The sequence below is a fragment of the Nuphar pumila genome, chromosome 13, assembly GCF_984573655.1.
Source record: "Nuphar pumila chromosome 13, dmNupPumi1.hap1.1, whole genome shotgun sequence".
Taxonomy (NCBI): domain Eukaryota; kingdom Viridiplantae; phylum Streptophyta; class Magnoliopsida; order Nymphaeales; family Nymphaeaceae; genus Nuphar; species Nuphar pumila.
Genome location: NC_143261.1, coordinates 73,493,381 through 73,506,605, shown reverse-complemented (window position 1 = coordinate 73,506,605; position 13,225 = coordinate 73,493,381). Strand labels below are relative to the sequence as shown.

The 13,225-nt window shown below is 35.0% G+C and overlaps 1 protein-coding gene across 1 annotated transcript in view; it reads right to left on the bottom strand.

Annotated features, from left to right (window-relative positions):
• The window catches only part of LOC149818708 (Lycopene beta/epsilon cyclase protein), a 220,272-nt gene that overhangs the window by 187,643 nt on the left and 19,404 nt on the right, over positions 1 to 13,225 (bottom strand). The window contains exons 7-8 of the mRNA XM_089985863.1: positions 11,687 to 11,770; positions 11,219 to 11,365 (exon numbers count right to left, since the gene is read on the bottom strand). Of these exons, the coding sequence (XP_089841989.1) occupies positions 11,219 to 11,365; positions 11,687 to 11,770 (231 nt within the window). The remainder of the gene's footprint in view (positions 1 to 11,218; positions 11,366 to 11,686; positions 11,771 to 13,225) is intronic.

Sequence of the window (13,225 nt, the reverse complement as noted above, 5' to 3'; positions counted from 1 at the left end):
TGGCTTTTGTGTATGTCCTCTTTTGGACTTGTTCTTTGATTTCTATGTGTGAATGTCCATTGTAGGACATACATTTCTTTTCCGCATATTTCATTACAAAACTTACAGCGTAAACACCGAAAGTTTGTTTAGAAGAAAGATGAAACGAGGTGCAAAAAGAGCTTTAGTGAAGAAGTCTACAAGTTGACACTCAGATGTAACATGTGGTAGCTTGATAACTCCTCTCAGATATTCATCCAGTACATAATGACAGTTCATCTCAATGTACTTGGAGTGCTCATGAAATGTATGATTGTTGGCAATATAAATAGACTTATGTTGTCGCAACACCTCTTCGAAGGTTTGGAGATGACTATTCCTATGTCTGTGAGAAGATTCCTTAATCATACGAGTTTCATGGTTGTCGTTGTCATTGCCCTATATTCAGCTTCAGTAAATGATAGTGAAACCTTCTGATGCTTATTGCACCTCCATGAAATCAAAGAGTCACCTAAAAAAATAAAAAACCAGTGGTTGAGACTCTATCATTGGGATTTCTCCTCAATGTGCATCAATATAAGCAAGTAAATCTAATGATGAAGATGAGGATAAGAAAATCTTTTTATTTATGAAATTCTTTATATACCTCACAATGAGTAACACTCATGTGTACAGTGATTGTTGGCAATATAAATAGCACTTATGTGGTCGCAACACATCTTCAAAGGTTTGGAGATGACTATTCCCATATCTGTGAGAAGATTCCTTTGTCATATGAGTTATATGGTTGTCGTCGCCATTGCCCTATATTCAGCTTCAGTAGATGGTAGTGAAACCTTATGTTGCTTCTTGCACCTCCATAAAATCAAAGAGTCACCTAAAAAAACAAAAAACCAGTGGTTGAGACTATCATTGGGATTTTCTCGTCAATGTACATCAGTATAAGCAAGTAAATCTAAAGATGAAGATGCGGATAAGAAAATCTCTTTATTTATGAAATTCTTTATATATCTCACAATGAGTAATGCAACACTCATGTGTACGTGGTTGGAGCATGCTGGAACTGACTAGCAAATTGAACAGCATGAGCTATGTCTGGTTTGGTGATAGTCAAATAAGTGAGTGACCCAATCAATTATCTATATAGTATAGGATATTCCAGAAGTGTCTCATATTCAAGTCTTAATTTTGCATTGACAACTTCAGGAGTCTCCACTTTCTTGTCGTTTGTAATTCCAAACTTAGCACAAATATCAGTAGAAAGCTTGATTTAAAAGGTAATATAACCTTTGGGAGAGTAAATGACTTCAATACCTAAAAAATATCTTAAAAATTCTAAATAATACATCAAACTTTTCTTTTCAAATATTGTTAATTTCATTAACTCCTTTTTCATCATTCCCTATTATTATGTCATCCACATGTAGTAGAAGAATAACAACATTGATACTTATACTTTTGACAAAAAGAGCATTGTCAGTATAATAAGAATGAAAAACCAAATGACTCGTAACATTATTAATCTATCATACCAGGCTTCAGGAGCCTGTTTGAGAACATATAAGGCTTTTCTAAGTCTAAGGATTTTTTTTATCAATATTAGATCAGGGTCCATATATACTTTCTCATTTAATTCTCCATTGAAAAAAGCATTCTTGACACCAAGTTGATAGATGGACCATTTTTGTATGAAATCAACTGCTATGAGGGTCTTAACATCAGTCATCCTAGCTACACTGTAAATGTTTGTTCGTAGTCAACTTTTTATTCTTGAGAATAACCTTTTAGCCACTAACCTCGCATTATATCTGTCTAGAGTTTCATCACTTTTGGTTTTAACCTTGAATACCCATCTATAACCCATGGTTTTCTTCTCTAAAGGCAAAGTAACTATTTCTCATGTCTTGACTTTCTTAAGGGCATCCTTAATCCAATGGAAAATATTTTAGCTTCATTGTAATTAGATAGTTCATGATAAGAATGTAGTTCTATCAAGCAAGCTCTATAGTTTGGGGACAATGAGTCATAAGACACAAACATATTTGGTGGAATGGAAGCATGACTATATCTTCCAACATCGGATTCTTCTATAGCGGAATCATGATATATCTCTAAATTACTATCTCAAGAAAAGAATATTTTAATACTGCATTTTGAGGATTTGTTTGCTCATGCCAAGTATCAACATGTATATCTTTAGTAGGTCTTTCATCTACTATATCAATATATTTAGTAGCATATCACAAGGTTCTACACTTTCATCATTAGGATGATTATCACTAATAACTTCATTATTCAAGGACTTATCACAATTAGAATCATCAATTTTTTTAGAAAGATCAAATAAAAATGTATAGTCTGCTTCCTCTTTTTTATTGCTTTTATCAAAATCATTTTCATTTTCTAAGAAGGTCACCATCTTTATAAAGATAAAATTTATTATTTTTTAAATCAAAACATCTATAGCCCTTTTGATTTTCCCCATATCCAATGAAAACACATTTTATCTCTTTTGTGTAAGAGTAGAAAACATTTACAACCAAAAATTTGTAATCTTTTGAAGTCGAGTGTTATTTTAAACATTTTTTCACCAAAAGAAATATTTTGTAAAGATGATGATGACATTAGATTTATCAAATAAGTTGAAGTTAAAACGACCTCAAACCAAAAAGTTTCTGAAATATCTTTAAAAATAAGAAGGGTCCTAATGGTTTCCATAATATGTCTATGTTTTCTTTCCACTAACCCATTTTGTTGAGTAGTTATACGACAAGATCTTTGATGGCATATTCTATTTTGTTTTAAATAATTTTAAAATTCACTGGATAAATATTCTCTAACTGAATTGAATCTAAGTATGAAAATGTTGCTTTGAAATTGATTTTTGACTATGATGTAAAATTCTTTAAAGAAATAAAAGACATTCAATTTTAAATTGAGAAAGTAGACCCATACATATCTAATAAAATCATCAATAAATGTAACATAATATGAATAACGTTCATTTGATATGACCAGAGAAGGACCTCAAACATCTGAATGCACTAACTCAAAAGGTCTTTTGGAAATGAAAGTTCTATTTGGAAAAAGAATAGATTTCATTTTGCCAAGTATACAATCTTTGCACACGTCTTTTTCATTACAATTTTTTCTCTTAAAAGGGAAAAGGTACATCTTAGAATAACTTGGATGTCCAAGTCTTTTATGTCAAGTTTCAATATTATTATCTTAGACATAAGTACAAAAATTTTGAAGAGATAAAGAATCTATGAAATAGAGATCTCCCCTCCTATGGTCTTGCACAATCTGTTTCTCGGACCGGAGATCCTGCACAAAACAACCTTCAAATGAAAAGGAGATTTCACATCCAAGCTCGAAAATTTGAGGCGGAGAAAATATTTAAATTTAACTTAGGAATATCTCTATTTTTTTGAACAAATTTTTTTTAGGGTTTTTATAATCTCAAGTTTCAATACTTTTAATTTTTAAAGATGTTATCACGTTGGTAGAAACACGATAAATTTGGGTTAATGCATATATCAGATAAGGCTATTTCATGTGGGGTCATATGTGTAACGCCCCGAAATTTTAACCCAGATTTTTTAGGATTTTTTTTTTTTATATAAAGCGAAAACAACTAATAATTCAAGGGTTAAGCATTTCAGAACGATACAGGAAGGTAAAAGCAAACCACACCATTTATTTTTATTTCAATAATAATAGAATCCAACATCAGAGTTTTCACATTATGAGTCTCAAAATAAAAATTTCAATCCGAAAGAAAGTAGGACCGCCAGGGAACAAGTAGATCAAGTCTTGGTCAGCGCCTCATCCCGCGTCGCTCATAGAACTACTCTGTGCTTGAAAATGATAAAAATTATAGGAATTAGACTACCACGTCTAAGTAGGAAAGACTGTACTCTTAATGCAGATATGTCATGAATCTAGTATGTGATGTGGTTGTCATGTGAGAATTTTTCAGCCTATTAAGAATCGCACAAAGCAGACTAAGCATCAACAGTAACAGACATATATCTAAGCAGGCATACAGATTATACAGCAGTTATAATTAAGCCATTAAAACATTTTATGCAACGACAACAATTAAACAAGTAAGGCATTAAGCAATTAAAACATTTTATGCAACGACAACAATTAAACATGTAAGGCATTAAGCAATTAAAACATGTTTTGCAACAACAATAACAGTCATGCATAACATTTGTGTAGTAGTCCCAATACGAATTTGATTATCTCATATCTACACATTGCAGGACGTCATTTCATCACAAGCTCAGAACATGCTGGAAGAATATAAACCTGTCTCCCTAGTAACTCCACTCACGGTGATACCTAACATGTTCTAATTGATGTTTATCTTGTCTTATCCCGTGGGTACACACGGGCCGAGGCAACCATCACAGAAAAGAACGTTCGGGGGTATATTATTCAAAGTTGTTTTATTAACCCGAACATTCTAACTGTGACTGAAATCCCAAGGGAGCGGCCAGTGACCGAGAGAAACTCACAAAGGCCAAAACCAAAACAGGATGCATCCCTAACTTCTGCAGAAGAACAAAGAGCTACCACCTAGGATATATTGGTATTCCGGGTCCCCCAACTCCGAGGACTGGGACCAACGAGTCGCTTTACGCTCGAACAACAACCAAATGTCCCCGAAGTTTTGTAGCACCTACCCTCTCCAAGGTAAGCCTGAATCTGAGTGGGTTAATTTTTTTCATTTAATTTATTTCCCGAAGTACAGGGCATTTCCCCAACTTCCTTCTGCTACCACAGCAGTAGAATTCCCAACCTTAGTCAATTTACCAAGGGTATAGAACAGTCCCAATCCTTTATCATATTGATTGCATAACCCACCCAAAGTGCTCCGGTACCTTTAAACCAGTCAAGCACGAATGCCCCCGTGCCTTTAAACTAGTCGGGCAATAATATTATATTTTCATTTTCATGTGGATTCACATCATAACTTCGATGGTCTATGCAAGACCCTCAATACACTGGCTGGACATTCATATGTCCACAACAAACTGACCCATAAATTCGGTTATCAAATTATTATTATTATTATTATTATTATTATTATTATTATTATTATTGATTTATTCTTTAATAGTAATTTGCCACAACACCTCCATGTATAAAAGGGTGGCATGTATTAAAAGCTCTGCCAACAAGCAAAGACACTGTTGGTGTTTTTTATTGAGCATGCAGAGTAGTCCTTGAGATTTGGTAATACTACTATATACATTTCTCCCAATACACTCTCATTTAGACATTCCACAAGTTATACAGCTTATTTGGCATTTGATACTTTCAGCAATTATGTAGGGTCTGGCAATAGTACTTCAGAAAAATATACAGTTTCACATGCTTATGAACATTGGAGAATAAGCATCTTAATGGCCATTTGAACCTTCTAGATGATGTACACGTAATGAACATTGGGACATTTTAAGGAATATGCAGTTGAACAACATAAATTAGGCAGCTTAATATGCAACTAAATATCAATTTAACTTACAAGTTACTATGCAGTGAACACCAAATTTGCATGCAGCTTAATATGCAACTAATCATCAATTTAAATTTACAAGTTACTATGCAGCTTAATATGCAACTAAACATCAATTTAAATTTACAAGTTACTATGCAGTTTAATGTGCAGCTAAACATCAATTTAAATTACTAGTTACTATGCAGCTTAATATGTAACTAAACATCAATTTAAATTTACAAGTTACTATGCAGCTTAATATGCGACTGAATATGTAATTTAATATACAAGTTACACATCCCATTGTTCGGTTCTTTAGTTGGTACACAGTCCATCTATCACATTTAACTTCAGCCAACAACAGAGATGAACTTAAGCAACTATTACTGTATGCAAGAAGAACTACTTAGATTAAGCCATAAACTATGAAAAATGAAAGTTTTTGGTACAGAAAATTTCATATTCCGCACAAAAGATTTGTACAGAATAAATCCTGAAATTCAAGAGAATATAACCCCTGCCAAGTCATGCAGTTCCAAAGGTTATACACATGGCTAAATCATAAAATTTACAGGAATGTATATATATATATATATGTATATATATATATATATATGTCACATGGGTGCGGGTGCGGGTGCGGGTGCGACATGGGTGCGGCGCAATTTCAAAATTTTTGGACACGGGGACTCGGCTATATATATATATATATATATATATATATATATATATATATATATATATATATATATATATATATATATATATATATATATATATATATATAACAATAATTCTAGTAAACAATTAAAATTAAGTAGCCAAAACTATATAAGATAAAAGGATATTATCATTGTACAGATATAATTTAAATTGACTTGTAATAATAAACTTCAAGTCTGCAGTAAATTAAGTAGCCAAAACTATGACCTTAATTTTTTCGAAAGTTTCAATTTGGCACTCCCATTTCTTTATGGTAGTTCTTAAGCTAGCTTTTCTAATACTTGTGAAACTAGTATTTTTTTAAACTGGAAAAACATTTATTTAGCTACCTCAAATGGTTGGGTTACCTTTTATCGTGTTTTATACATATTTTTACATAAGTTGTGAAACAGCCACACAGATTGTGCACACAGTCTGTGCAATGCAGTCTGTGACTGTGCAGACTGTGCACAGTCACACAGACTGTGCACAGTCACAGACTGTGTGCAGTTGCACAGTCTGTGACTGTGCAACTGCATTGCACAGTCTGGTTATATATTTAAAAAAAAGATATATAAAAAATGTTTTTTTTGTCTTAAAAATGGACATTTTTGGACTCGGTCAAAGTTTACCGAGTCCAAAATGTGGACGGACTCGGCCTTGACTCGTTGACCGAGTCCGACTCGGCGTTGACCGAGTCCGGGCCGAGTCCGAAGCCGCACCCGTGTCGGGGCATGTCGACTCGGGTGCGGCACCTCCGTAGCCGAGTCCGTGTGACATATATATATATATATATATATATATATATATATATATATATATATATATATATATATATATATATATATATATATATATATATACGAAATTTCAGAGGAATGTGTATGCAACTTAAATCATAAATTTCAATAAAGTAGAACAAACTGAATCATGAAATCCAAAGAGACATACACAGGTATAACCCATGAATTTCAAGAATATTGTGGACAGGATGAGATCGTGACTTCCCTAAACTGCATAAAAGTCTCTTTTTTTCACATGTCAATCCTGCTTATACCCATAAAACAGATTAACTTATAGACTTAAATCTTGTTTGAGATTCTAAGAACATTTTATATTCAGAACAACAGAATTGCATACTCGTTACAGGTTATATTTAGGCAATAATGTAACATGCTCAACAATTTACAATAGTTCTCGGATGGTACACACGGTAACCAGATGTATTTTCTCCTTTATTTTTTTTTCACAATAATCTGAACCCCCCCCCCCCCAAATCTGAGATTTGAGGTTCTCGGTTTGGGGTTGACACACGACCCCAAATCGGAGGTTTTCTTTTCCCCAAATTGTTTTTTCGATATTAGGGTGTCCTGACAACCCTCACCTCATGCTCGACCCATAGCATACCCGAAAAAGGAACAGCAACCTACCATTTTCCGGCGAAGACGTTGCGGCAGCCACGAGAGGAGGTCAGTCGGCCTGGACAGCACCACCACTGGAGAGGTCGGCTTCTCCCTGCAAGGTTTCGAGCTGCAGGCCGGAGATCGGAGGGCGATTCAAAGGTTAGAGAGGTAGAGGAGAGAGAGAGAGAATGGGATAGCGAGAGAGGGAGAAAGAGGGATTCGGGGGTCCCCCTTTGTACGAGGGTGGCCACCCGAAAAAGGAGGAACCCTACCTTCCCGGTGGCTGCGGTGTGCTCCCCCACCTCCCCATCTCTTTACGTGTTAGGGTTCAACCGAACCCTAACACCCGATATATCGGGGGAAGGGTTTTTCCCCCTTTGTTATGTTTATCGGGCAACCCATATCGGGTTGCCCCCCCTTTTTAATCCCTCACTGTATTAAAATTTTACAGGGTGTGGGGCCGGGGCCGGGTCCGACCCGCGATGCTGGATCCGATCGCGATTCGGATCCGGGTCGCGTGAATAGCAGTGGATCCACGGGTTGGATCCACTTGGGTCCAACGGTGGATTTGAAAAGTTTATAATAATAATTATTAGTTATTTATTTATATAGTATTACTATTATATAAATACTTTAATATGCACATATAATTTTCTTTTGGATCCGGTAACGGATCCTAGGCCCAATTCACGTTAATTAAATAAATATATAGTATATAAATATAATTTCTATGTACTGCATAAAATTTGTGATTATTACAATATGAAAGGAAGCTCTGGAGTCAAAAATCCATTAGCACTCACCAGAATAAGAGGAAGCAATAGTGGCACCCGATGTAGAAGATCATGATTTCAGCATTTCTTGTAGTGCCACAGTTAGTTGCCAAAGAGTGTCTTTTAGTTCACCTCCACTTTTGTCTTCTTTTTCCGTTTTTTGTGTACATTCTTCCACGAAAGCCACCTTGTTTTTTAAGCTTTGAACAAACCAGTTTAATATGATCCAGCTCATTACGAAAGTGACAAACAATCCTTCTTGATCCTCCATAGTTGTTATTTTACGAACCATTTTGCCTCCCAAATTATGGAGGTTTATATGTCTTAGATTGTTTTCGGTCCTAGACACGACCAACACTTCATCTCCTCTTTTAGCCATGCCAAGACGAGTTTCTTCTTGGCATACTTCGGCAACCACATCATCTAAAGAAAGTGAAGATGTTCTATGAAGGAGAGAAGATCTTGTTCAAATTCTGGATGTAATCCATACAAAATTTGAAAAAAAATCTTTTTCCATTTGTTCCCGCCTAAGTTCCACATCTTCGGTTGCCACCACACTTAGGTTCCAAAAGTGTCAATTCACCCCATAGAGGGAACAAGGCACTAAAAAAATACGAACATTCATGTCCCCTTTCTTGGTTGTTCTAATTTTTTATTGCAAGATCTTTTTTAGTATACATGGCTTTAATAAACAACCAAACTTCATTTGCCTTTCTAAATTTGGTAATATTGGCACAAATTTTTATTTCAACGTTATTCATAAACCATGCAATAATCTTAGCATGGTTACTCTCTCAATCTTGTACTTTTGATTGATAATCTTCAATAGCCTTGGTTCGAGCATCTCCTTCTAGAGACTTTTCTTGACCTCCTTCTAGTTTGGTGAGCTTGAAATGAAGATCGGGAATAGTGTCCATCACATATTCCCAAAGCTTCTTTCCCTTAAGGTTGTTCCCCACATAGTTAGCAAACCCGACGAAACAACTTGGGAATCGCCCGAGTCGACATGGATCGAACCTCAACTGGGTTACCCATTCAAGACTGCCTATCAAGATGCCTCTTATGTGTTTTTTCATACATTTTGTGATTTTAGTGCATAATTCTCATAAAAGAATTATATGTTTTTAAATCATAAATATTAACAATTATGTATAGTTGAATATTTATATAGCTTAGTCATTGATGTCATGTGCTAAATTTAGTGATTATACAATATTAATTTTGATTTTTTTTCATACCTTAACACTAGAAAATGCATAGTCCTAACTTGTCCTGAGTTACCGAGTCAATCCGTTGACTCGCGAGTCAAGGGTTGGGTGATCCGACTACGAGTTGCGACTTTGCCAACTATGGTTCTCCAGAGCGAAGGCCCACATCATGCAGTTGGTACCATTGAGTTTTGCACTATGTCCACTTGCAAGCACCGTGAACACATGAACACTTTTGGATGCTTTCTCACAAATACAAACACTTTATGGCCACTTTCCACAAGACCAAGAGCACTATGGCTCTGATACCATATAATGAAATTAGCGGAAGATAAATAAGGACCTACTAAGGGCATATAAAAGCACAATTCAATGTGTACAATCACAAGTCAACTAGGGACAATACAAAGAGCCTACAAGGGCTTAACATAAAAAAATATGAGACTTTATTGATAATATGGTTAGCAAAAAGCATAAAAAGAATGAGGAGAAGGTGTCCCTATTTATACACATTCACACACGAGGCAAGAAGCCTTGGGGGCTCCCAACGGCTATATAGCCGTTGGAAGCTATCCCAACGACTCTATAGTAGTTTACCATAGGGCCCCTCAAAACTATAATAATTACAATTATAAAAAACAAAAAATAAAACTAACTAAACTGTCCCTATAGGACAGACTTATTTACAAAAGATGAAATGACCAAAATGCCCCTGTTGGGCATTACTTATTACAACAGAAAATATATATTCATTATATTAAGAATATATATACATACTTCAACAAGAATCAGATCATTTTTTTAACAGAAACATACCTGAATATGCAAGACACAAATTCAGATCTGTAGATGACAATCATATCTGAATATGCAAGGACAGATTCAGATATGTATATGACAGAATCAGATCTTATCTCAAAATCAGATCTGAATAGGTTAGGGATGGAAGATTTTTTTTTCCTTGAAAGGGCTCATGAAATAACAGTCGGGTTTTTTCTTTGAAACCATGCAGAGGAAGAAAGACAATAAAACTAGGATAAAATAAAGAGGAGAAGAAAGAAATACAAGGAATAAAATAGCAATCTGATCTGATAAATGACTGCATCTCGCCCCACTCCAATACCATGTGAATTTTTTGGAGTTAGGGCCTAGGAAAGTGCTTGAGAAAGAGGAAAGAAGGAGCTGAGAGGCTTCATGTTTTGCCAAAAGGGAACCCAACAACTCTTAGGGTTAGTGCCCCATGTGTGTGCGTATGTGTAGTGCACACACACATTAAAACAATATCATGATTATAATATAGTCCTTATATAGATTAGGATATAACCAATTAACATGATCTAAATTGAAAGACTGAAATACCATTTACCAAACAATACAAATACATAACTACATAGCTAGCTGATTCTTTAACATTCACTGCCCCTCGCATAAGAGGAACAACTAGGGCCCATATTTGCCAGTTATAGGTATTCCAGCCTATGGGGTAAGACATATTACTTAAGTGAACCGTACATTATCAAGTTTAGCAAGCAATGTGCAACATCCCTAAACCCATTGTTACATGCTTAGAACCCTTGCCTTCCTCTCAAAAAATCCATCCAACCAAAGTTGACATTATAAGGAATATAGGTGACAAACCTCCCAAAAACATTGCAATTTTGAATCACCAACCATTTTCAGAGAAGAATTACTAAAAATAACATCACTGGTTTTGTTATTCTTGAAGCCACGAGAGCAAGATCCAACTACAAGACAAACACCATCTGGTTTCTTTCCAAATCGCACCTGCCCAATGAATCACAACATATTACATCAGGAAACTTGGAAAAAGATAATCAAAAGAAAAAAATCTACATGCCTAGAAGGTACAATATGCATTGAAAGATGCCTGTGTGCATGGCAACCTTTTTGAAAGTTTTGATATTTCACTGTTTATCTAGTTCAAAAGAAGGGCAGAGAATGTGTGTGTGTGTGTGCATCTAGGTGAGTGGGCCACATGAGAGACGGATATGCATCCACACTAACAGATATTGATGTAATCAATAAGCCTATCAACACAGATGTGAGAATAAGAAAAACAAAACAAGAAAGGGTATGGAAATTGACCTGTCTCACTATTGGGGAAAAGTTTCCCATTGCATCAATAATAAGACGTGCTGAGAGCAACTTCTTTTCCGGAAAATTTATAACCTGAATATCAAAGATTACAACAAGAGCCAAGAATCAGTTTGTGTCATGAGTAACCTTTATTCCTGTGATGCAACAAACAAACTAAGCCAACTTTGTGCAGATGGGACAAGACTTCTTGATGATAATGATGAAAAAGAAAACTCTAACGTTAAGAGAACAAGTGACATGCGAAAAAAGTAACTAGGGGAAATTTAGAAGTGGATGCTTTAATTGTAATGACCCCAAACTAACCCTCAAAAATTTTGTGAATTTTTTGATCTAGACGAATAAATAATTTTAAAACATTGCGGAAAGATATCCCAGGGATCCGGGGCACATTACAGAATTTAATATACACAATCCAACATACATTCCACACATAAAATAAATCATATTATGAATTTATATTGAATTTAATTTAATAAAATAATCTCCATTTAGGGTTCAACATGTTCCCCCAAAACAAAAACTCTCAACTCTGTCAAATCTGGGCCACCACATCATAACCCTCGCTCCCTCCAACAAGCAGGTCCCTACATCATTGTGCCACAGTACCTGAATATATATATATATTTTTAACGGGTAAGAACCGAAGTTCTTATACAAGACCGTCTCAAAATCTAACAGTAAAAAAATTAGCATAAATCAAATCAAACACAAGTTTAAGAGAGTTCAACAAACATTACATATTTAGAACAAGCTTGTAATATAAGCAGTTCAATTCAAACAACCTAAAAATCTCATGCTAAATTAATCATTTAGGGATGCATGAATCAATGCAATATGCATAAATGATTTTTTAAACTTTAATTATCAGTATTGTTTTTGCATGCATGTCCCTACTTAAATGCAATACATTTAAGTTTTCACTTATATACAACCTGCAAATACTCAAAACGGGTCAAATTCTCGAGGTTCAAAGTAGTTCAAAGTGGTATCTTAACACATAATTTGTATTTTATTAACTGGGTTCTACACATGTTTCTCAACCGACATCAATAATCATCACCATTAATAAGAACATTAGGAATCATCACATAATGCCGAGATGACAAGAAAATCAATATCCATTGACGTCACTTTCTCGGTATACCAATAACTGCAGTTGAGCCTAACAACACCACCCTAGGCAAAGTGACGAGAGTTCCCTACAACCGTGGCCGAAAAAACGAACCACACATCGGGTTCTTAGGGAGAACAATGCACACGGCGTTTAGTATCCTCACGGTCCTCCATGACTGTCATCCTAGGTTCTCACCCTTTCAAAGGGCCACCAAGAAAAAAATTTATTACACTGTTTGGTCTCTTTTACCATTCTTAATCAATTAAGAGTTCTTTACACAAGAACAATTATGCAAATCAACATGCAATAACAAATTCAGACACTTGCCCTATCAATTTCAACAGTGTAATTAATTTAAAAGCAATACAACAAAATTTTGCAATGCATCTACAACTTACTACTTTATGAGCAAC